This window comes from Jaculus jaculus, chromosome 8 (genome assembly GCF_020740685.1).
Source record: "Jaculus jaculus isolate mJacJac1 chromosome 8, mJacJac1.mat.Y.cur, whole genome shotgun sequence".
NCBI lineage: Eukaryota > Metazoa > Chordata > Mammalia > Rodentia > Dipodidae > Jaculus > Jaculus jaculus.
This window is the reverse complement of record NC_059109.1, coordinates 21,951,894-21,976,379: the sequence shown is the minus strand read 5'-3', so window position 1 is coordinate 21,976,379 and position 24,486 is coordinate 21,951,894. Positions and strand designations below refer to the sequence as shown.

Sequence of the window (24,486 nt, the reverse complement as noted above, 5' to 3'; positions counted from 1 at the left end):
TTTTGTTACTGGTTTAGGGACAGAATACCAGTGGTACTCTTAAGTTTTTCTAAAGTAGTATTGTGTTTTGCAAGCAGCAGTGGATTCGGTAGATTAGTAAGAAAATGTAACATACATACATACATACATATATATATATATATATATATATATATATAAAATGTAATATATATATGCATATATATGTGTATATATGTATATATACATATATATGTATGTATGTATATATACATATATTTATGTATGTATGTATATATATATGTGTATATATATATATATATATATATGTAAAATATAGGGTGATATCAGATATATTACACACATTATTATAATAGTCCAAGAATTGGTAAGAGAAGAGAGAAAATGGCATTAAAATAATAACATGAATTAAAAAAAGTTAAATGGAAATGTTGCTGAAAGCATGAGAACAATAATAGATTTCGTAGAATCAAACCTATGAGAATTCTAGCGGTCATTAAATAGTGAAGGTTTAGATAACCCAGATCAGAGACTTGACTTCTATTATCTTCTTCTCTTAATATTCCTTGAGTTGCCCCTTTTTTCTTCAAAATTTAAAATTCACTAGTGATGTCAGTAGGAAATCACCTCTATTTTAGAATCCTAGTTTTTTGTCTGGTTTTGTGAAAAAAAAGTTCTCTCTTCAAGTAAGTTCAGCATCCCTCAGTGTCTCATTGTGAAGGATGGCTAGCTGTGTACGTTTCCTTCTGGTTAAGAATCTGCTTCACCTGTCTTGCTTTTATTTCTTAAAATAAAAATTACTCCGATGTAGCTTTTTGAAGTTTCCCAGAATATACACTGGAGGTGAAACAGGCCCTGATGAATTGTGATTAGTACATCTGGCTTTTCAAGTTCCCAACATTCACTTTCCCCTTCTGATGTATGAATTTCTGTTTCATCCCAATCTTAAGGGACAGTCTTCATACTTATTTGTTCACTGTGAAATCGACATTAGTATACAATTAAAAATATTTTTATTTATTTATTTGCTTATTTGAGAGACAGACTGGCAGAGATAGAGAGAGATAGAGAGAGAGAGAGAGAGAGGGAGAAAAGAATGGGAGTACCAGGGCGACAGCCACTGCAAAGGAACTCCAGATGAATGCACCACCTTGCATCTGGCTCACATGGGTACTGGGGAATTGAACCTCAAACCAGGGTCCTTAGACTTCACAGGCAAGTGCTTAACTGCTAAGCCATCTCTCCAAACCTAAATATACAATTTTAATGTAAATATTTATTATTTATGTATATTATTTATAATTTCTATTATTAGTAATATGATCTAATATAAAATGAGTTTGAAGCTTCACCTTTTGTAGAAGTTTTGAATGGACATGAAACATCACTTTTGAAGGTCTCTTGAAAGAAATGTAGATGAAATAAATTTTATCAACTGGATTCTCTTACAAAGAAATATTTTTTTTCTGTTTTGATTCTTTTTTGTATAACCCCTTTCTTTATATAACAGATAAGTTGTCTTGCATATTAAAGCCTACAGTATTCCAGTGTCCCCATTAGTTTTAAGATCACTGTGCATCTCTGTTTTAGCCAAAAAATCTCCTGCTGTCACCATTGTTATATATCTGCTGTTATATATGAAGAATACAGTCAGATTATACAAGGCTAAGGTGTAAAGAGCACTCAGATAAGTAAAATTATTCAAATGCATTCAGCAGTACACATATAGCATAAACCAGTAGTACGTAAACATAGCTGAAAAATACTGGAGCTGCTTGGATAGGGATAGAACATTAGCTTGATTAATACTCTACCTTCTTAAAGTATTAGCATATTGCATTCATTGTAAGAAATATAATTCTATTTTCAAATCTTCATTTTGTTTTTGCCAAATAGAGCAATCGTACCTTCTTGCACAATGGTGTGAAGATAAATATAGACCTTTTCATATATGATAGGAGTAAAATAAAAAGTTATTGCTGCATACAGAGAAAACAGAAGGAAAGGGGATTGGTTATGTTTTATTATTACAATATTTTCTATCATGCAACTTAAAGTATTATTTGATATAATGTTGATTATTACACTAATATTTACTAGAGACTTTTTCCACTCAATAACTTATAGGCTAAGAAATACCATTTTCTTTGTTCAGAAAGAGAATAACATTAGTCAAACCATGTTCAAACAGATAGGGGAGTTATTTAATTTATAAAGCTTATTGACTATCCATTAATTTATATGTGGCATATATTTTGCAGAACCATGGTATGAGTGTAAAAATAGTTATCTAAGATCCATTCCCAATTATTATATTTTACTATGCCAAACTAGGTACTTAAACTTGAAATCTGTATCTTTTTATCTTATTCATTCACTTAACATTTACAAGATGAGTGGCCTGTATGTCTTGAGCAGCTCCAATTTTGAGCAGGGAGACATCAAAATTCTAAATAGTAGGGCACTGCTGAGAATGCTTAGAAATGAGTGGATACTGGGCTTGAAAGATGACTCAGTGGTTAAGGCACTTCCCTGAAAATCCAAAGGACCAAGTTCAATTTCCCAGTACCCACATAATGCCAGATGGACAAGGTGGCATATGCATTTGGAGTTTGCTTGCAGTGGCTAGAGGCCCTGGTGTGCTCATTCGTTCTCAATATCTGTCCCCTAAAATAAATAAATAAACAAACAAACAAATAAATAAAATACTAAAATGAGGAAATGCATGGATGGTGAGGCAAAGGTTATTGTAATAGTAAAGATAACTAAGGTAGAAACAATCAAAGATGGACACTTGAACAAAGTCCCAAAAGGGTTCATTTAATCATGGTAATTTAGGGAAGAGCACTGCAGATAGAAATAAAGATTGGTGCAAAAGATCCCATAAGCAATCTTTTTTTTTTTTTTTTTTTTTTTGTTTGATTGAGATTAAACTATTTGGCAAGGCTAAGGGTACATGCCAAGCAATCCATCAAACATATATGGTAAGAATTCAAGTGAAAATGGCATTGTTTAGGGCAAGGTGACAATCGTGGAGGAGATGAGGAATGGTCTGATTCTATACCTCTTTTGAAAATGTAGTAATCTAATAGATTAGGTACAGAGTGCGAGAGGAAAGAGAAGTCAACTCCAAAGTTTAGATGTAACACCTGGAGAAAATTTTTACAATCAACAAAGGTAGAGATACCTGCTGAAGGATCAGATTTAGAGGAAGAATGTGATGAGTTATTTTTTATGGCAATTGCTTATGAGAGTTCTGCTAGATATCCAAGTGAAATGTTGAAGAGGAAATTGCATACATGATTCTGCAATTAGGAAGAGAACATTAGCTTGGATGTAGAAATTTTGCATATATTTTGCATACTTTGTAACTAATACCACTTTGGAAAATGGGTTGAAACACCAAGTGGGACGTTTAAAAGGAAAAGCGAACAGTTAATATACCCCTGGCATGGCCATTCCTCTATTTCTCTCTACATGTAATAAGTTGCCAGCAAAACAGAACATTATGTGATTGTAAAATGTTTTATTTTATCATTGTTATATTAACTTCCCTAAGCTGTAAGGACAAGTATGGTTTAGTTCAGTAACACTTGAGAAGTAGGCATAAACACACACATTTCACTCACACTGAATGGAATCATCTTCATTGATGAGAAGATAATATAAAAATCCCAAGACCAAAAAAAACAAAAAAAAATGTCAAAAGCTATAGTCTATTATAGGCAGATTGGTGCACTATAAGTAGGTTTCTGACATTGGCTATGAAACATCAAACAATTTAAAGTTCAATTCAGATAGTTTTATAAAATAGTTTGGTGGGTTTCTTTGGTGAAAGCTGGGTAAAGGGTAGTGATTACAGGCACCAAAATGGAAAGTCAAATGAGCGAAAGTAATTATGTAAATTGTGTTTCTTGAAGACATTCAGAATTTTCAATTCACATACTCTAAGTATCTGGAAGCACATTTAGTTCCTGTCTGGAGAGATGAAAGCCTTCCCTAGCCTCATCTGCAGGCTGTGGCGATGTGCGATTCTCCCGTGTGTGTACGTGCACGGAAGGGTAGAAGTGGCTGAGTGGGCAGTTGGCAGCCATTCATGGAATTGATTACAGTCATTCATAAAACCCAGCAGTACTGAGGGCGGAGTCAGGAGGAACATTCCCCTGAGGTGGTGCAGAATGTCTTCTTTGCATTAAGTCTTTAGTGATGCTTGAGAGATGAGAGGATGCGTGCATGCGGATAGAAGAATCTGAGAGTTCCTATCTGATAAATCCCTGTGTACTTAAAGACATCACGAAGAATAAAAGTTAAAGTGCCTCACTCAGTTGCTCACAATTCCAGGAAGTTATCACATACCTGCATGTGTGGTCTCCTATAGCAGCAGCATATGAAACCACATTGTCATCTTTCTTAAAGATGAAGGGTTCTATATTATTATAAGTTCAATACATGGGAAATACTGGAATTTGGGTGGGGGTAAACAACCTCCATACAGTAGAAATGTCAAAACTCTTAAGGTTGTATCCCTCCAAACTATCATAAAATACAATTATAATTTTAAAGAGATGTTAATCTACCCAGGCTAACAGAAACCCTGTGAGGATATTTTGCCTCTGGTGTGTCATGTTGTAAGCATAATCTATCCTTTTACCTTTCTTGCATGTAGAACTAATTTCATCTGACAAGAATCAGATTTAAACTGCAGATATATAGGGCTGGAGAGATGGCTTTGCAGTTAAGCACTTGCCTGTGAAGCCTAAGAACCCCGGCTTGAGGCTCGGTTCCCCAGGACTCACGTTAGCCAGATGCACAAGAGGCCACATGCATCTGGAGTTCATTTGCAGTGGCCGGAGGCCCTGGAGCGCCCATTCTGTCTCTCTCTCTCTATCTGCCTCTTTCTCTGTCTGTCTGTTGCTCTCAAATAAATAAATAAAAATAAACAAAATAAATAAAATAAAATGCAGGTATGTATATTTTTTACATATTTTTGTGGCAAAGATTCTCCTCAGACTGGGTGAAGCATTACCAATCTGAAAGAGATAGTTTCTGCCCTCAATATTCAGATTTAATAGCTAGCTGTATCAATCTAATGAACATATGTTCTGTGGTCAGGATAAATAGTAATATGGGAAATGCAGTTTTCTTCTTTTTAGAATTATGTTAAAATTGAGCCTAGTTTAGTCATACAGGTCAAACAGTTAGTCATACAGTTATTAAGGAGGCACTGGCAGGAAGATCACAAATTCAAGACCTGCCTAGGCTACAGAGTGAGCTCAAGAATAGCCAAGATAATTTGGTGACACCCTGTCTCAAAAAAAAAAAAGTAAAATGAGAGTTGTGAATATATGTCAGGGGTAGATTACTTGTCTAACTTCAATCTCTAGTACAACAAATAATTAATTTAAAAACACATGCATAGGGAACTGGGGAGATGGCAAAGTTTGTACATATATATATATATATATATATATATATATATTCCTAGTACTGGGGAAGGCAAAGATAGGAGGGCCCTGGGGGCTTATTGACCAGATATTGTAGACAAATCAGTGAGCTCTGGGTACAGTGAGAGACTGTCTCGAAAAATAAGGTGGAATGCAATCGTGGAAAACACCTGGCACCAACCTCTGGCACACACACACACACACACACACACACACACACACACACACATACCTACATGTATGCAAATGTTCTTACACAAAGATACACACTACATACACATACAAATGCAAAAAAAAAGCACATGTGGATTTAACTTTAAGTATATTATTTTTGAAAAAATAATGCATTTATTTTAGAATTCAGAAATTAAAGGAAGTATTATGAAAATAAATCAGTAGCACGTGAAGATATTAGTAATAGGTCCACTAACTGTTAAAATATTTTATTTTTATTTACTTATTTGAAAAAGAGAAAAAGGGATAGAGAAAGAAAGAGAGAGGGAGAGAGAGAGAGAGAGAGAGACAGAGAGAGAGAGTGAGTATGCTGGAGAATCCCGCCACTGCTAACAATCTCCAGATACATTGCATGTGCCTGCCACCTTGTGCATCTGGCTTACATGGGTACTGGAGAGTCCAACCTGGGACCTCTGGGGCTTTGCAGGTAAACACCTGAACTGCTAATCCATCTCTCCAGCCCTAGGTCAACTATCTTAATTGTAAACCAAAAACGCAGGTCTTGAGATTAAGTAAGACTCTTGGCCTTTTAATTAGAAGCAAAAAAGAAACAAAAAATTAAAAATGTTTAGCTTACTCTGTCTTGCTTAGAAAATTAACACTTCAAAAATATTGAAGAAAAATTCTACATGGTAGATTTCTTTTCTTTCAAAGTTCTATGAAAATACTGGTGTTTAAGAGGGAAAAGAGAAGTCTAGATTATCATAGACTAAAATTTTTTCCAAGCTAGTGGTATTTTCACAAACCAGCTCATATAGACTAAATGTGATGAATATGCTATTTTGTGTTGAGTGAGAATTGCCAAAGATTTCCAGTGCTATGAAATTTAGCTTATTGAGTATTGTAGTTTCAGAGTCTGGAAATCCTGGTATGTGGCTTCTTCTGACAGCTTGCCTCCTCCCTGCATGTTATCGTAACGTCTGTGCATGAGAAGCTTTCTTCTCAAAACCAGGACTATAATGCAAGACTTTGTGGTTTCAATGAATGTCTTCTGCTGTTCACCCTTGATGTTTAGCCACAGCGCTTGAAAAATGCCACATTTTCGACTTTTCTCACAGGAGGAAAGAATGTTGTGGCTTTGAAGTTGCACCTTTCCTTTTATCATCATGTTACATATTGATTTCTATACCCACTGTTGTTTGGAATGAGCGATGTATGTGTGCACTGGTGTGTGTGTTGCGTCTGCATGTCCCTGTATGATTTTCAGAAGTGGAGAATTTTGCCACGCAGCTTTTATAAAACAGCTTCTTGACTATTGCTCTACCAGTCGTCCACTTCTGGGACAACATAATTGGTTTTAATCATGAGCAGTGTAGCCAAGTCTCTCAGAAGCCTCCGTGAAAGTTCTTAAGAATGAGACTCATGCTTGGGGAATTTGGATCCCCAGGGACATTTATATCTAGAAATATCTAAAATGCCAGGTCTCATTTTTATAACCAAGACTTACCTACTCAAAGCTGCGTTTGGTTTAAAGCTTTGGAAGAGAAGAAATATCTGAGTCATTCAAATACAGCCTCAGGTAGAGGCATTTTCTGGTTTTGGGCGGTGAATTTCTGTGACGCTCTGCAAGCTCTGTTTGCAGGACTGTAAGAATATCAACTCCAGCTGCCCTTTGGCTCTGCTATGTTGCCTACCCTCTGCATTTATTTTACGAGAAAGCAGGGAGACTGTTCATAATTTATTACAAACAAAGAAACACACTTTACACAAGGACATGTCCATCTCATCCTTTTTCTTAGTTTGAAAGGAATTTTGAAACAGGGGGATGTCTTGAAGCCTCTCAGGTCTCTTTCAGCATAAGCAGGAAGACCCATGTGGTGATTAATGCTGTAAACAAAAGTCCTTATCTTTTAGTAAAATAGCCAAAGCCACAGAAAATCCTGCTCAATTTTTAACATATCAACACAGCAGCTGTTCCTATTTTTAAGCTTTCAGATGTCTTCCTATGGCGAGGCCTAGCTTTCAATAGCTTTTCTGCTGTAGGCAAAGCTGCCGAGGGTCATTTTATTGATGCTAAAAGGAAAATCAAATACAGAGGCCAGTGCAGACTTTATATGGGTATAACTGAGCTTTTGGAAGGCCAAGTCAAATATTTCCAATTCTGGGGGCCTTTCCAAGGCCCCAAGATGACCACTGAAGGGGCTTGGAAAATCTTCTCCTTAGACTGTTTTCAGAACCGTATTTAATTTCCAGGTGTGTTCTACCCTTTTATAATTAATAGTGCGTTGTGCTGTCTATCATGCGCCCCAGGTGTGTTGTCAGGGACATGGCGAAGCCAGCTGCCTGCAAAACACCAAGAAATGCTGAAAACCAGCCCCAACAACCTCCACTGTAAGTATGGCATCAGTTTCATTGCCTCAAATGTCATCTCTTACACCGATCCGTGGTTAAAGATTGATACATTCACTTTGCATGTGGGAGTACATATTCTGGCTTTTCTGGTGTATGTATAATAAAAAGGCTGCTATTCAATTAGATGACATTATCTGGAAACATGAGGTGGATTTAAGTATCTTTGTTGAGTAATGTTTCTAGTATATTATAGAGAGAAAACTAATTAAAGGAAAGGGAAATTTTGTTTAGGGATTTAGAATATTACCAATTTGGTGTTTTGTTTTACTTATTATTTATTATTATTATTATTATTATTATTATTATTATTATTGGTTTTGGAGTATATGGTAGGCTGGAGCAAAAGACTTAGGGAGTAAGGAGTCAAGGGACAAATAGAATGATACCAGGGGTCAAGAACATGTCAGTCAATAAAGAAAATGAACCCAACTATCACACTATTATTTTAAAAATGAGGAAACCCTAAAAGTATTGATTTCCTGTTAGTTTATTCTTTATTATTGAATTAAGTGTAAGTACAATGCTACTTTAACGACCAAGAAAAAGCAGCATCAAGGAGTAGAGAAGAAATGAAATTTGCAAACTCTTTAAATATAAAGTTATATGGGATGGTATATGAAGAATATTATGTCAGTTCCATACACTGAATGTAATTATGTTCCCACTGAGAAAAATTCAAAGTTCCTTAACATATCATTACAGCAACAACAGCCTTAGCATGTACTTATGAAGTAGGTTTTTACTTGGAAATGCTTTTACTTGGAAGTTTTGCTACAAACCTTCTTCCAAGGTTTGTAGCAAAGACCTTTGAAGAAATGTATCTATAGATTTCCTTAGCTTTCATAGAATTCTTTGATGTAAACTCAAAATAAAGTGATAAAGAAGTAAAAGGACTAGGAAAAGATAATTAAATTTTTGTAAATATTTTACTATGGAAATTTTTGGTTCAAATTTTGATGAAATTATATTTTCGTAAAAGGAACATAAGTCTATTCAGAATTGGATACGAAATCATATTTGGCAGAATTTTAAAACTCTTTACAGTTTATTTGATATAAGTATCCACATTTAAAGTCAGAGTTTATTTATTTAATTTCTTCTCTACTACTTGCTTTCTCCTTTGGTTGGGTATTGAAATGATTATATTTTGTAAGTTGCAAAGAGCAGTAGATAATTTAAAATTATTTAAGCTTTAGGAGATAACATCTTACAACAGATTTCAGGAAGCTCATAAATGTGTTTAAGATTTTATCTCTGAAATGTATTTGAATAAAAGTTTTATTTAATCAGCATTTTTTGAAGTGTAATATAGCTTTGATTTAACCAAAGTAAAAATAATGTATGATTACTGTGATAAAAGTGAAAACTTAAAACTAGTTTTGCTTATTTTTAATCATATCTTATGTGTGTGTGGGGTTTTTTGTACGTACACACACATTTTTTTTTGAGATGGGGTCTCACTATGTTTTCCAGGATAGTCATAAACTCTTGGGCCCAAGCCATCTTTCTTCCTTAGCCTCCCAAGGAGAATGACTACAAATATGTGGCATCATGTCTGGATTCTTTTGTCATGTCCTTACAATAAAGCCATTTTTCTATGGTGAAATTTATCTTGAGAATTCTCCTTTTATATCTCATCTTCTGAAAATTAGAAACACTACCTTGTAGAAGGATGTAAATAGTTTCTGAATAATATATTGGAAGAATTCAACTTTAAGTGATGTTTAATTACACATAGTGAAATAGCCATTTTTGTTTTAATTTTAGTACTGGGGATTAAATCCAGGGTCATATGTACATTAAATAAGTGTTCTATTACCAAGATACCTCCCTCCTCAATTCAAGGTTCCATTTTAATTGGACCCACTCATTTCAAAGTCCATGCTCATTTGAACATTAAATACAAAGTGAAAATCGTCATCCTGCTCCAGTAAAACTTTAGGTTACTTTTGCTTTTTTTTTTTATTTTCATTGTGTAATTTTTCACAGGCTTATAGTTGAGGAACTCTTTCATATCATAGGTTGAATCTAGCATAACTTTTTCTAGTAATACTTCTGAGTTTATTAGACAAGAATAATAAACTATGGACTCTGAATCTAATTTTTGAAAGTGTGTTCATTGTATATTTCCCTGATAAAAATAGTGGTCACTGGAAAAATTTAAAGACTGTATTTATTTTTTATTTTTATTAACTTATTTTACAGAAAGTGATGTGTGTGAATCAAACTCTTCATATTAATATACATGTTTTTTTCTATACTCATGTGGGAAGTGCAAAGGTAAATTGGGAGGGATTTTTAAAATATATTTTATTTATTTGAGTAAGAGAAAAAGGCAGACACAGAGAGAGATCAGGCATACCAGAGCCTCTAGCCATTGCAAATGAACTCCAGATGCATGTACCACCTTGTGCATCTGACCTATGTGGGTACTGGAGAGTCAAACCTGGGTCCTTAAGCTTCATAGGCAAGCACTTTAACCACTAAACCACCTCTCCAGCCTGTAAGCTGGGAGGGATTTTTAAAGGACAGGCTTTAGCCTATGGATGAATTTTTTAAAGTATGTCATAAGGTGCTTGCCTGCAAACCCAAGTTCAATTCCCCAGGAACCATGTAACCTAGAGGCACAAGGTGGTGCATGCATCTGGAATTCATTTGTAGCAGCTAAAGGCTCTGCTGTGCCCATTCTCTCTCTCTATCTTCCTCTTCCTTCCTCTTTCTCAAATACAAATAAAAGTTTTGAAAAGTTTGGATGGTGAGAGGTCTGAGGAGATGCCTTAGTGGTTAAAAATGCTTGATTGCAAAGGCTGAATTCAATTCCTTGATACCTGTGTAAAGCCAGACACAAAGGTAGTGCACCCATTTGGCATTCATTTTCATTTTTAGTGACAAAAGACAGTGGTAGACACACACACACACACACACACACACACACACACACACACACACACACTCACACTCACACTCACATAAATCAAAACATCCTCTTTAAAAGTTTGAACGGAATAGAAATGGAATATAAGAGTTCATCTAAATTTGGTATCTAAGCCAGAACTTATTCCATATGGTAAATGGATCAACACATAAATTTTTATATTCATGACAATTGCACTAATGTTTCACAGTTAAATGATTGGCATAATCAGGTTTGTATACTATCAATGTGCATAAAACAGCTATTGCTTTCTTTAGTCAAAGCAGACAAAATAGGGTATGAGTGTGCTGTATACAAAATCACTTAAATCACAGCCTGCTGTTTAGTTCAGGGAGATATGTGGATTGGACTCAGAGGAGCAACACAGAGTATGGGACAAAGACATTTCAAGGGTCCAGTAAGGCTGGGCGTGGTGGCACATGCCTTTAATCCCAGCACTTGAGGAAGCAGAGGTAGGAGGATCACCGTGAGTTTGAGGCCACCCTGAGACTGCATAGTGAATTCCAGGTCAGCCTGGGCTAGAGTGAGACCTTACCTCGATATACCAAAGGGGGAAAAAATAAAAAAAAGAGTCCATGAAGCTGTGTAGACAGCACTTTATGACCAGTTGAATATGTTTGTAAGGGATGAGTTTAGAGAAACTACCATATTCATGCTTAGATTATGGACACACTGATCAAGACATTCAATTAAAGAAGCTTAGCAAATCTAAATAAGGTAGGTGGGCAAGGGTGAGTCATTGTGATTTTGTGTTACCAGTTCCTTACCCAAGGGTATAGACTCAGCATACAGCTCAGGCTATCATCTTTAAATAGTCATCTATGGAGTCATCAATGACATCACAAAGGAGACATAGATAAAATCAGCAGAGATTGTCCTAGATAAAAACAAGTCCTTAAGAAATAGGAAAAGGAGGAGGGTGCCTAACATAGTTAAGAAATAACAGCTAATAAAGCAGGACATTCACAGGCATGGTAGTGCAGTGTTACACAAGGAATGTCCAGCATGTCTCATGCAACAGAAATGAATCAATTTAAAATGTATTTTGGTTGCAGTTATATAAAGGGAATTGGTAGCCTTGCTGTAGCAGTTTTAACAGATAAGTGGGCAGAATGCTGCATTTCACTGGGCTTGAGAAGGAAATGAAAAGTCTGAAAAAGGATATAGTACAAGACCTTTCCATATAACTTTCCTAATCACAAAAAGAGAAAAAACAAAGACTATTTGTTGGGTAGGTAGATTTGTAAATAAATAAAGAGCAGTCTAGAGCCACTAGGCTGTCTGCTAGTATAAACTAGTTTCTTATGAGGGGGATACTTGATCACAGGTCACATTCCTATGAATTAGGCCATCTGTGGGAATGAGTTATGCCATGAAAGGTATATTACCAACATCCATGGTCAACATTCTTACAGCCTCATTAGAGCCTGACAGAGTTTATAGCCACTTCCAAGAGTGATTTCAAGACCAAGTTAGAGAAAAATGCAAATCACACTCATGGGTATGTAAAATTCATAATGTAGTTTTGACATTGTGTTCATTTGTGCTTATATTTACTTGTTTGTTTGTGTAGACTTATTTACATGTGTGCATGTGCACATCAGTATCTGTTCATGCACATATTTGTGTTGAGGGCAGAAGATAAATTGGGATGTCATGTACTTATTTTTATATTTTTGTGTTACCTGTCCATTTCTGTGTTAGTTGTAGATTCTATAATTATTGATTTCATTCATTTGTCAAAAAAAAAAAAATGATCTCAGAGGGCTGGAGAATGGCTTAGTGGTTAAGAAACATGCCTGAAAAGCCTATGGACTCAAATTCAATTCTGCAGGTCCTATGTAAGCCAGATACACAAGATGCCGCATGTGTCTGGAGTTTGTTTGCAGTGGCTAGAGACCCTGGTGTGCCCACTCTCACTTACACTCTCTAATAATAAATAAATAAAAATAAATATTAAAAAATTGATCTCAGGTGCTACATGAAGGAATTGAGTTGTTTGATCTCAGTATTTCTTTTGGCCATTCTTTGATTTCTCTGCTTCCTCTTACCTAGAAGTCAACTTTTTATAAAACTGCAGTCTGTATTCTTGACTTGCCACCTTTCTGACATAGGCATGTGGGTCACACACGTTTCTTTCCTTTCTCCAGCTTTAGATGAGTCAGTCTGGAGTCGACAAGAAGGCTGCCATCACAGCTTACTTTTAATAAGCATTTTTATTTTTCAGATCTTGGGCTTATGGTTTTTCAGCAATAACAACTTTTGGGCAGAGTTAATCATAACACAGAGACATCTGAGGACCAACATATGTGGGTCCAGAGTGAATTTAATTGTGGGGATTAAATGATGACAGCATATATTTAACTGAACTTTAAAATTGTCAACCCTGAGTACTAAAACTATAACTCTGGGAAATATTCCCATAGCCATACAGAAAATATATATCCTTGCAATTAAGAATAGGATCTCATCTAAAATCCTGTATCTGGCATGATTATTATAGCTCATGTTTGATAAATAAAATAAATTTGTGTCTGTGATATTGTGAATATCCAGGCGTTCTTGCCACTATGTCTCTATGTCTTTAATCTTTACATACCACACATGATCTTTAGGTTGTGTGGGCCGTTACTTGCAAATCTATGGCTTGGTGAAATATAGATGGCAAAATATGAAGAATAACACATACAAATGGATAACCCACTGGCATTCTGTCACCATTCAGACATAGCCCCAACATGCATATCATAATTCTTCCACATCTCTGAGAAAGACCCTGTAAATACTAGAAATGATCAACCATTCCCTGTTTTTAGAGCGTTTGCCCCTCTGTTCCTCTTGAACTATTTGTTCTTTTCTGCTCCAGAAATTACTCGAATATTATACTCAGTCCTTTCCAAGTTCTCTTGATATTTCATCTCAGCACAGATGTGGTCCAGCCCTTCAGTAGAAACCTACTAAATCAGATTTGAAGAAAAGGCTTTAAAAGGAGGAGAAGTGAACTTCAGCTGGGCATGGGCAGTAGGGTGACTAACGGTCTACTCTCCTTGCATGAGTTGGGCTATTTGTTGTTCTCCCAACAAATTCCTGATGGGCACTGATTCCAGAGCAGGGTCAGGCTCTGGGTATTTTCTGAAGATCTTATCTTTGTAGATCTTAGAAATATATAAGAGAAATTCTGAATCATAAGCTATTATAACTATGAATACATTATTAAGGTTTTAAACTGAATGAGGGAGTGATGGAAAACAATGCTAGGGAAGCTATTTAAAGATTTTTCTCATAGGAGATTCTAAGAAGTGGTGATATTTAAAGAGATAGTTGAAAAATCAAAGTCCATCCTGTGAAGAGCAGCAGGAAGGGAATACCAGCAGAGAAGAGAGATGCATAATGATCTTTATATGGTTTGTGTATGCAACATATGTGTTTGGAGAACTAAAGGTAGTCCAGAGAAAGGGAAGAAGAGAAAGAAAAGAAGAAGGAAGAAGAGGAGGAAGATGAGGAGGAAGGGGTGGTAATAGGTTAGACAAGCAGAGAAGTTCCACTGTAGAGATCCTGCAGTCTTTGGGACCTATACAAGGCTTTTTGTCTTCTCAAGGAAGAGTGATTATAATCCAATGTAGTGTCACTAATGGGCTAATGGGAGGTAAGTTTACTTTTGGAACACAGTTTTGGTTGTTAAGATAAAATGTATTGCTAGTGATAATAGAGATGAAACCAGTGTGCTAAAAACAGCAGCCATGACAGAATGTAAGAGCTTCTTTCCAGGAGAGGAGGCTTCCAACCACAGTGCAATCTTTTAAATGCTGATGGACTCATAGTGTAAATGTATCTATTTCCTCATGATGTTTTTAGCACACATAATAAAATATTTTAAAATTCATATATAACTAAAAATTTTAGGACTCACTTCTGTTTTGTGTTAGGTATTTTATGTAACACTTCAAAACTTGAAGTGTCTGTAACCACTGAACCATCTTCCTAGCTCCAAATCTTAAAGATAAAAAGGAATGTGAAAAGGAAAGAAAACAAGATAAAGCTTAGATTTTGTATTCATTTTAATGACAAAGGAAATATTTAATAATAAATACCAAGTTAAAATATTGCCAGTGTTAAACAGATGTGCTCTTTATTGAGTAAAACTGAGGTAAGAATAAATGGAATGTATTTCCCAGAAGCAAAGAATTTTTAGCCATATAATTTATCATAAGTGAAGGTGTTTTCTGAGACATGTTTTCTATGTGCTATTTTACTCATAGTAGTGTTTCAAAATTAAGATGAATTTATTTATTTTTTAAATTATTTATTTATTTATTTGAGAGCGACAGACAGACAGAGAAAGACAGATAGAGGGAGAGAGAGAGAATGGGCACGCCAGGGCTTCCAGCCACTGCAAACGAACTCCAGACACGTGCGCCCCCTTGTGCATCTGGCTGACGTGGGACCTGGGGAACCGAGCCTCGAACCAGGGTCCTTAGGCTTCACAGGCAAGCGCTTAACCACTAAGCCATCTCTCCAGCCCAAGATGAATTTATTTTTTGTCTTGATTTTTTTCATCTACAATAAGAGCTACTCAGTGTAATGCTCTGCAGTTTTCATACTACTTGTACTACAGATCAATATTAATTTTGTATTGATGTTGGAAACATAAAAGTTCCAACTAGAAAATTTTGTACATTTTGCCTTTTAGAAGAACAGCCAGTAACTTGAAAATGAGAATACTAGGAACACTGACATTTCCAATTCATGGTTATAATTAGAAAGTGGCAGAATTTTTTAAAAAAATGTGTGGCTTTTATAGTCTTCCTTTTCTTTCTCTGATTTACTGGCTAATGCAAATCATTTCATGCCAATTCACAAAGTCTTCTAAAAATCTCTCTTTCTGCTGGAACTATATGAGTGATAATATTGTGTTTATCTCTTTCTGAATGCTCAGAATGAATGATATCTTCTTTTAATTCTTAGATATTAAGAGTATATTTCAGTAAGTGTAGTACTGTAATAGTTTTATAAAAGAATGATGTTTATAGAATTTAACTAGTCCTTAGTTACATTCAGCACTCATTAGCTTTGTTAATAATTCTGAAAATTTATGTTTGTGACCCTGACATTAAAGTCTATCGTCCCTGGTACACTCAATCTGACTTTTTAAAAAAAAAATTATTTTTAAGAGAGATGTGGGGGGACAGAGAGAAAGAGGCAGAGATAGAGAGAGAATGAGTGGTGTCTGGGCCTTCAGCCACTGTGAACAAACTCCAGACATTTGTGGCCCCTTGTAAGCATGTGTGATATTGTGTGCTTGCATCACTGTGTGTCTGCCTTACATGGAACCTGAAGATTCAAACATGTGGTCTTATGGTTTGTATGCAAGTACTTTAACCATTAAGCCATCTCTCCAGCCCTCTGACTGTATTTTAGTTCCTTTGAATAGAAAACCTTATGTTGTTTCTTCTGTCTGAAAGCATATAGATCATGGCTAAACCCTATTATGTCCACATCAAGCCTCAAAGAGCTAGCTCAGTGGTTCTCATTCCATCCCACTCTTAGAAAATAAAATCCATAAGAAAAAGGGAATTTCTTTAAAAATTGTTTGGAAGACAAGGAGGTTATCCAAGCCCACTGTATTAGCTTCATTCACACTGCTGTGACAAAATTCTTGAACAATTTGTTTAAGGGAGGAAGGGTTTATTTCAGCTTACAGTTCCTGGTTACAGGAGGGCATGGCAGAAGATAGTGATGGGTCTCAGAGGCCCACTAGCTCTCTCCTTTTTATAAAGTTCTCAGTTAACCTGGCCAAGATAATCCCTCACAAGGGATTCTAAGTCCTGTCAACATGACAGTGAACATAAGGCATCACACATATAGGCTTTTGACTGGGTTTATTTTGTGGCAACTTAACATTAAGCCATACGATAGGTGGAACTATTATAATTTGATAAAGTGTGTGACTTGGTCTGCACATGTGCCCATGGAAGGAAAAGCATGTGTATATCAACAGCTGGCTAAATAGAGACCTCCGCAGGTAGAGGCAGACCCAGAGCTAGATGTGGGAGCTGGATCATAAGGAGAGGATGAAGGCAAAATATGCAGATCGTTTCCACTGGAGGTGTTATGATTTCAAGGGGAGCCCAAAAAGGACATGCATGAGAAGCCAGTCTCCAACTTAATGTTAACAATATTTTCAGGTGGGATGTTTATGAGGGAATAAGTATTAGATAAGGACATGGGGCTGAGACCTCATGATGACATTCATGGCTTTAGAATAAGCTGAAGGAGACTTGACCTTCCACACTCACTCTGCCTAGATGTATGATGCCCTCCACCATGTGAAGTTGCAGCATAGGAAGCCCTCATCAGATGCCAAGCAGATATGAGTACCATGCCCATAGACACCTCAACCTCCAGATCCATAAGCCAAACAATTTTGTATGCCTTATACATTGTCTTGTCTTAAGTGTGTTTAGCTATTGAATAGAAAATGGTCTAGGGTGAGAGATGCAGGTCTAGTTTTGACCTTCTACATATAGATTTCCATAAGCGAAACATGCTAATTGACCCTCTCCAAGGCTGAGGGAATATCGCAGGTATTTGCAGAGGAGGTGGAAAGAATGTAAGAAGCACAGTATGTGGAGCATTGCTGTGGAATGCTGTCTCCCTGACATGGTATGTTCATTTCATTCACAGCTTCACAGTGCCTGTCTTTACATGCACACAACATGAACAATATTTGGACCATCAGCATTCTACCATGGATGGTAGAGAAGAGCATGAGGCCCCTATATTTCCCTGAGGAGTTATGGGCAGTTAGTAGTTGCTGTGGGTGGGAGAGACATTTTCTTCAGTGATGTAACAGATAAATTGCATGTGCACTAGTCAATAACCCCATTCCATGCTCATTTAACTAATTCTAATTAAACTCAGTGGGTAACCCACACACACAAGGAAGAAAAGGACATAAAAATAGAAAACAAGGGGCTGGAGAGATGGCTTAGCGGTTAAGCGCTTGCCTGTGAAGCCTAAGGACCCTGGTTCGAGGCTCGGTTCCCCAGGTCCCACGTTAGCCAGATGCACAAGGGGGCGCACGTGTCTGGAGTTCATTTGCAGAGGCTGGAAGCCCTGGCGCACCCATTCTCTCTCTCTCTCCCTCTACCTGTCTTTCTCTCTGTGTCTGTCACTCTCAAATAAATAAATAAATAAATAAATAAATAAATAAATAAAAATAGAAAACAAAACTAGTTGGTTAAAAGGAGGGTGTCAGTGGGAAAGAATGGGGCGGGGGCTAAGAGAAGGTAGGAGGAGGTGATCATGAACAAGTATAGCATATACATGTATAAAATTGTCAAAAATAAAAATTTTAAAGAAACAACGATAATGACATATATGTATGAAAAATGTCAAGACAACCTGTACCTTTTTTGCTACCTTAAAAAATAATAAAGGAAAAAGAGAAAATGAGCTAAAGTATAATCAAGGAGAATAATTTTGTACTTGTTTTCTTGTGTTTTTTTTTTTTTAATCTTGTTTCATTGATTAATGATGAAATCCCAGTTTTAAGTATGAGAAGCATTCATTTCAGTCCTTTTGATGCTCACTGGCTGGGTAATATATCTTCTGTTTTGTCTTCCAAAATCTTAATTTTCTTTTCTCAGGACTAGTTAGTTCATTGTAGGTTTCTGAAGTAAAATGAGATAATGGAGATGAGAGAGTTATGTATTGTCAAAAGGTCTATGCATATATGATTGACCTATTGTTATGAAGCAACAGTGGAAAAATCTCTACATTGTTCATTATTTGATTCATTTAACATATATATTTCTTTCATCTACTTTTAAATTTGCTCATACTGGAAGAATTTGAACATAACATTTAGCCAACTCAATAAAAATATAGGTTATATCCTTTTATTTCTAGGTATTCCTTATTGGAAGGCAAGAAATAAAAGACAGGGACACTTTTTATAAACATAGATCCCATCCCACAGTATACAATTATATGTAAAATGCTTTCTACTATGCATTAGTATGAAACCTGGGTATGTGTATTAGGAAATCCCCAAATGATGCTTGCATTCCCTTATGACTTAGAATAACTGATAGGTACCACCTCTTTGCTCAGTAAAAATAATGGTTAACTTGGATGGTGAGAATTCCTGGAGTCAAAATTAATAAGAAATACCTCTGACCTGGAATTCTCTCTTAAAGCACATATATAAAGGGTGCATATGGGTACAGATGTTGGGAATATTATTATTAAAAAGTGCCTGAGCCCTGAGGCACAGCCTGGTTGCTCTGTGAATCACTACTGCTTCCTCTGCTCTTCCATGGAGTCATTTATTCGAATGTGAACGGTTAGCTTGTGCCAAGAAAATAGATGGTTGTTGAGTAACAACAGGAAACTTAGAGCCAAAGGAGAATCTGTACCCACTGTCTAGTTCTTTACCTCTATCATAAGAAAGTATCGACTGAAAGGAGAATATAATGGGTAACTCTTTAGATAAAACATGCAGAGTTATCAGTTTTTATTTAGGGAAAAATTGTAACAGTGAATAAATGAATACACTCATCCATTATGCATATAACAGATATTAAACATTGGAAACATATCTGAACTCTCTTCACTGCCTTTGGATAATATTAGTAGTAATGTGTTGAGAAGCCAAAGCAGGAGTTATCATACTAAAGCAGACTTTTTAAGTCTTTTCTTTTTACCTCCTTTTAACTATTGATTTCCATCATTTTTAAATGGCATGCATGTATAGCATGTATTTTGACATTCATTCAGTGTTATTCACTCATTTAATATTAGAACAAAAACAATTTAACTTAGCTGAGCTGAGAGACAAAGAGAAAGATGATTTAAGCACAGCATGGCAAGGTTTCCATGAAAGCATAGAAAACTAGTATCAAACCTGAAAAAATAAGGTCAGGAAAGCTCAGTAGAGGCACCAATATTTGTATATTATATCATGTTTAATAGTATGTATGTTATCTGATGAGTTTTTATAATTCTATGAAATGCATACTTTATATACTACAGCTAAATTGAAGAAGGGTACAAGAAGCCTCATTAAATTATGTATTATATAGGATCTGCCTTCAAGTTATGAATAATCCATTTGCAGAAGATGGAAACTAGCTTAATGGAAAGATGGATGGATGGTCATGTCCATGAGTCTGTAGATAGATCTATAAATATTATTTGCAATGAAGTAGATAATGTCAAGTGAAATTCCTTGAAGAAATGGAAACATTTCTTTTCAAGCATTGCTAGAGCTGGGAGTGGTGGCATATGCCTTTTATCCTAGCACTTGGAAGGAAGAGGTAGGAGGAGCACTGTAAGTTCGAGGCCAGCCTGAGACTACATAGTGAATTCCAGGTCAGCCTGAGCTAGAGTGAAACCCTACCTTGAAAAACCAAAAACCAAAAAATAAATAAATAAATAAATAAATAAAAAACCAAGGAATTGTAATTACTTAAGAATTAAAAATGAAACCTCAGGCAGAGAAGTGAAGATGGAGCAAACAGACTAGTGCATTGGTATACAGTCTGGCTTGAGAATCACATTTGCCAAAGGAGTTGGAGAGAAGTAAGCTTGCGAAAGGAGTTTGGGGCCAGTTCATGGGTGTCTTTGAAGTCCAGCCTAAAGAAACTGATTTCACTCTGAAGGAAGACATGAAAGTGTGTGAACATGGAACTAGCCACTTGAAAGGACTGTTTCTGGATAATGAATTTGTAAGAAGTATGCATAATAGATGAGAATAGGGTATTCCTGGAGAGAAAGAGGCCAATTAGTAAATGATTAAAATAGACCAGACATGATTATTAATAGTAATGGTAATGACTGTGGTTACAGGGAAAATGGATGAGACAAACATCTGGAGAGAGGAACTAGCTGGCTGTGGTCACAAGAAAATGTACCTGTAAAAGGAGCAAGTAAGAAGAAAGACTCAGCCATGTTATTGAGTATTTGACTCTGGGGATTATCATGGGAAAGTTAATGAAACATAAGGAAGTAGAAAAACTCATGGACAGTGGAGATTTATAGTCCCTAAAACATGCGCTGCTTTTCTGATTCATTGGAGAGATCTTTTAGGGAGAAACCCCCATGACACAATGTGGGGACCGCTCCATATGGAAACATCAAAGAGGAAGAGCACACACGCACACATACACTCAGCCCCCTACAATTTTAAAATTTCACACTGAGCTATGCATAAAGTTTGAAGCAGAAAGCGTCTATTTTAGCTCCTAGTCAGTTCTCCATCAGTTCTTAGAACAGAAACTACAGTTGTGCAGCATTCTGTTTCAGATGTTGGTGCATTCACCCTCACAGATTTGACATAATAAACGTGGCTCTCTCCATTGTCCAGAGGAGGAAACTGAGGCCCAGAGGATTAGATTTCTTGTCCAGGTGTACACACTCTCGCATAGTAAAGATAAGATTTGAATTAAAGTAGGCTGATTCTAGAGCCCATGCTCCGCACTTCAGAAGCATCACTAATGTAATTCACGTGTCCTCTACCCGTGTGAAGATCCACTGAGGGTCCTCTGCTCCAGCCACCCAAGGGTAGGCTCCAGTGGGTGAAATGAATGCGTGTCACAGAGTTTCTTTTTGTTCAATGTGCACATGCAGTGTTCACTCCAAGGTGAAATGAGTTCGTGGATCATAGTGAATTTGATCGAGACCTAGAAGAATGGGTGAGCTTCTAGTGGTAACACGTTAGAACTGGGTTTATTTATAAAATATGGTTTGCTAGCACAAAGACTTTTTAATCCTCAAATACTTTCAGTAGGTATTTAGCAAACTGTAGTATGCCACCTTGGGACATATTTGATCTGTTTCCCCAGAAGGTATTCTGGGGGGAAAAAAACAGTCCCTTTCTCACTTTTTGTGCTTTGTCTCTGCTTATACTCCTTTAAAAAGAGGCTTATTGTATGAAACTCTTTGAATTTCTTGTATACATAATATTTTCTGTGTCATTGGAAATTCATGTAAATTTCTTTTTAACATTTGAATTGCAATTTGATTCCATGACCAATTCTCAAATCAGAAAAGTGAGAGGGAATAGGAGAGTCAGTGAAAGAATAAAGAAAGCCTCTTGCATTTTGTTCCTTTAATTAAAAAAAAAAAATCCATGCTTTTTTTTAAAAAAAAAAACATGAGTGTGCGTTTGTGGTGCATTTTGTGGCTGTGTGCACATGCTTGTGTGCATGTTCATGTACAGGTGGGTGTATGTGCGTGTGGAGTCCAGAAGTCAACATTGGAAGTCTTCCTCATTTACTCTTCTTGTCCTTTGTTTTTATTTATTGAGACAAGGCCTTTTAGGGAACTAAAAGTTCACAGGTTCATCAAGAGTAGATGTCAAGCAGGCCCCCAGCATCGTCCAGTCTGCCTCCCGAGTGCTGGGAGTACATGTGCACACTTAGCTACCACGGCGGCTTGTATGTGGGTGCTTGGGGTCTGAACTCAGGCCCTAGTGCTTCTGCACACTGAGCAATTCCCTAGCCATAGTTGATGTTTTCTTTTAAAAAAAAATTCCACCTGTCAGGCTGGAAAGATGGCTTAGCGGTTAAGCGCTTGCCTGTGAAGCCTAAAGACCCCGGTTCGAGGCTCGGTTCTCCAGGTCCCACGTTAGCCAGATGCACAAGGGGGCGCACGCATCTGGAGTTCATTTGCAGAGGCTGGAAGCCCTGGCGCGCCCATTCTCTCTCCCTCCCTCTATTTGTCTTTCTCTCTGTGTCTGTTGCTCTCAAATAAATAAATAAAAAATGAACAACAACAACAAAAAATTTTTATTCCGCTTGTCCATGCAATGTACCAGAAGTATCCCTACCATCTGTTCTCTTGAGAGGCATTAAAATGTTAAAATATGATGACTTTGCTTGATTTTTGTATTGTCATTTACTGTGATACCTCCAAGCTTGGATCTTTGTCTTTTTTTTTTTTTTTTTTTAGAATACAAAATCTTGCTATGTTGCCCATGGCAGCCTTGAACTCATGAACTCAAGCAATCCCCCCCCCCCATTTTGGATTATATTTCAGAGAAAAGTTCAAACTTGGGAAAAGTGAGGTTCTAAATTATGAATTAATGTGTGTGTATATAGAACTTGGTCTTTGTTTTTTGTTTTGTTTTACGGTGAGGATTAGAGAGTATTTAGTTTATTACTTTCAACAAAATGAGAGCTTCCATGATTTTCTTTCCTCTGTGTACACAATTCCTTGCTCAAATCATTTATTTCTAAGATGGAACTGAGCACAGTCTCTTCTCCCACATCACACCCCACGAGCCCAGGCACAGTCACACATGTGTCCTTTTTCATCCTCTATATCCCATTTGTGGCATTTCCTCTCTCCCTTTCGCTCTGACAGAAAACCCCTGAGTCATTTTCAAGTTCTCACTCCTTTAAATCAGTCACTATGTCCTGTCAAGTCTAATTTTGACTCTTCACTCATATCCGTGCCTTCTGTCAGTTCTCACTGACACTCTCCTCTTCCGGGCTAGAGTTCTTCCTTCATGAAGTTTAAAACCTAATTGGCTTTTATGTCTCCTATTATTTTTGCCAATCTAATTCATTTCACCCCTCTTTGATCAGAAAGGCTGCCTTGTCAGGAGTCCAACTGCTCTGTCCAGTGCCTGGCTCTAATCTGTATATTTATTTGTCACACACATGTGTGAGTGTGTGTGCGTGTGTGTGTGTGTGTAGTATGCATGGGTGTGTGCAGTGCTTCATGCATGTACTTCATGCATGTGCTCTACGAATTTGTGTGAGAATGTCAGAAATGAACATAAGATATTCTTTACTTGCTTATTCACTGTTCCCTTGAGACTAAGTATCTCCCTCAACCTGGAATTTCTACCTGTCAGCAAGCCTTAGGGATTCCCTGCTCTGTTCCCTAACCCCTCGTGACTAGGGTTATAGAAGTGCATGTGCATACCATGCTTTTTTGTGTGTTCTGGGGAGTCAAATTCAGCAATTCCCAGCCAAGAGGCCCTGGTGCTTAAGTGAGAAGGCTTCTTAACTGGTGGTCCATCTCCGTGGCCCAAGAGTCTGCCTATTTTTTTTTTCCACAAAGCCTCCTCTGCTAATAGATTTCACAAAAATAACTAATTAAATATATATTTTTTTAAATTTTTATTTATTTATTTATTTGAAAGCGACAGACACAGAGAGAAAAACAGATAGAAGGAGAGAGAGAGAATGGGCGCACCAGGGCTTCCAGCCTCTGCAAACGAACTCCAGACGTGTGCGCCCCCTTGTGCATCTGGCTAACGTGGGACCTGGGGAACCGAGCCTCGAACCGGGGTCCTTAGGCTTCTCAGGCAAGCGCTTAACCATGTGTGTTTGTGAGCCCTATTTTCTTCTCTGTTGTTTTCCTAGTGCATGTGAGAGAGAGTCATTGGTAATGACGTTGGATTGTACATGCCTCTCCCCTCATACTTTGCTCTCAATCTTTATTTCTTTTAGATATTAAATGTAAAGATTACATTATATGAGAAGATCCAGACAGTACTATGTGATCAGAACAAGAGCTATTATTGAC

The 24,486-nt window shown here is 36.8% G+C and overlaps 1 protein-coding gene across 39 annotated transcripts in view; it reads left to right on the top strand.

Moving 5' to 3' along the window:
• Nucleotides 1-24,486, top strand: part of Rims1 (regulating synaptic membrane exocytosis 1) — a 486,577-nt gene that overhangs the window by 78,685 nt on the left and 383,406 nt on the right. For 36 of the 39 annotated variants that reach the window (XM_045157115.1, XM_045157128.1, XM_045157095.1 and 33 more), the window contains exon 2: nucleotides 7,908-7,988. The exons of the other annotated variants lie outside the window; for them this stretch is intronic. In XM_045157115.1, coding sequence (XP_045013050.1) covers nucleotides 7,908-7,988 — 81 coding nt within the window. The remainder of the gene's footprint in view (nucleotides 1-7,907; nucleotides 7,989-24,486) is intronic. 39 annotated transcript variants of the gene reach the window in all.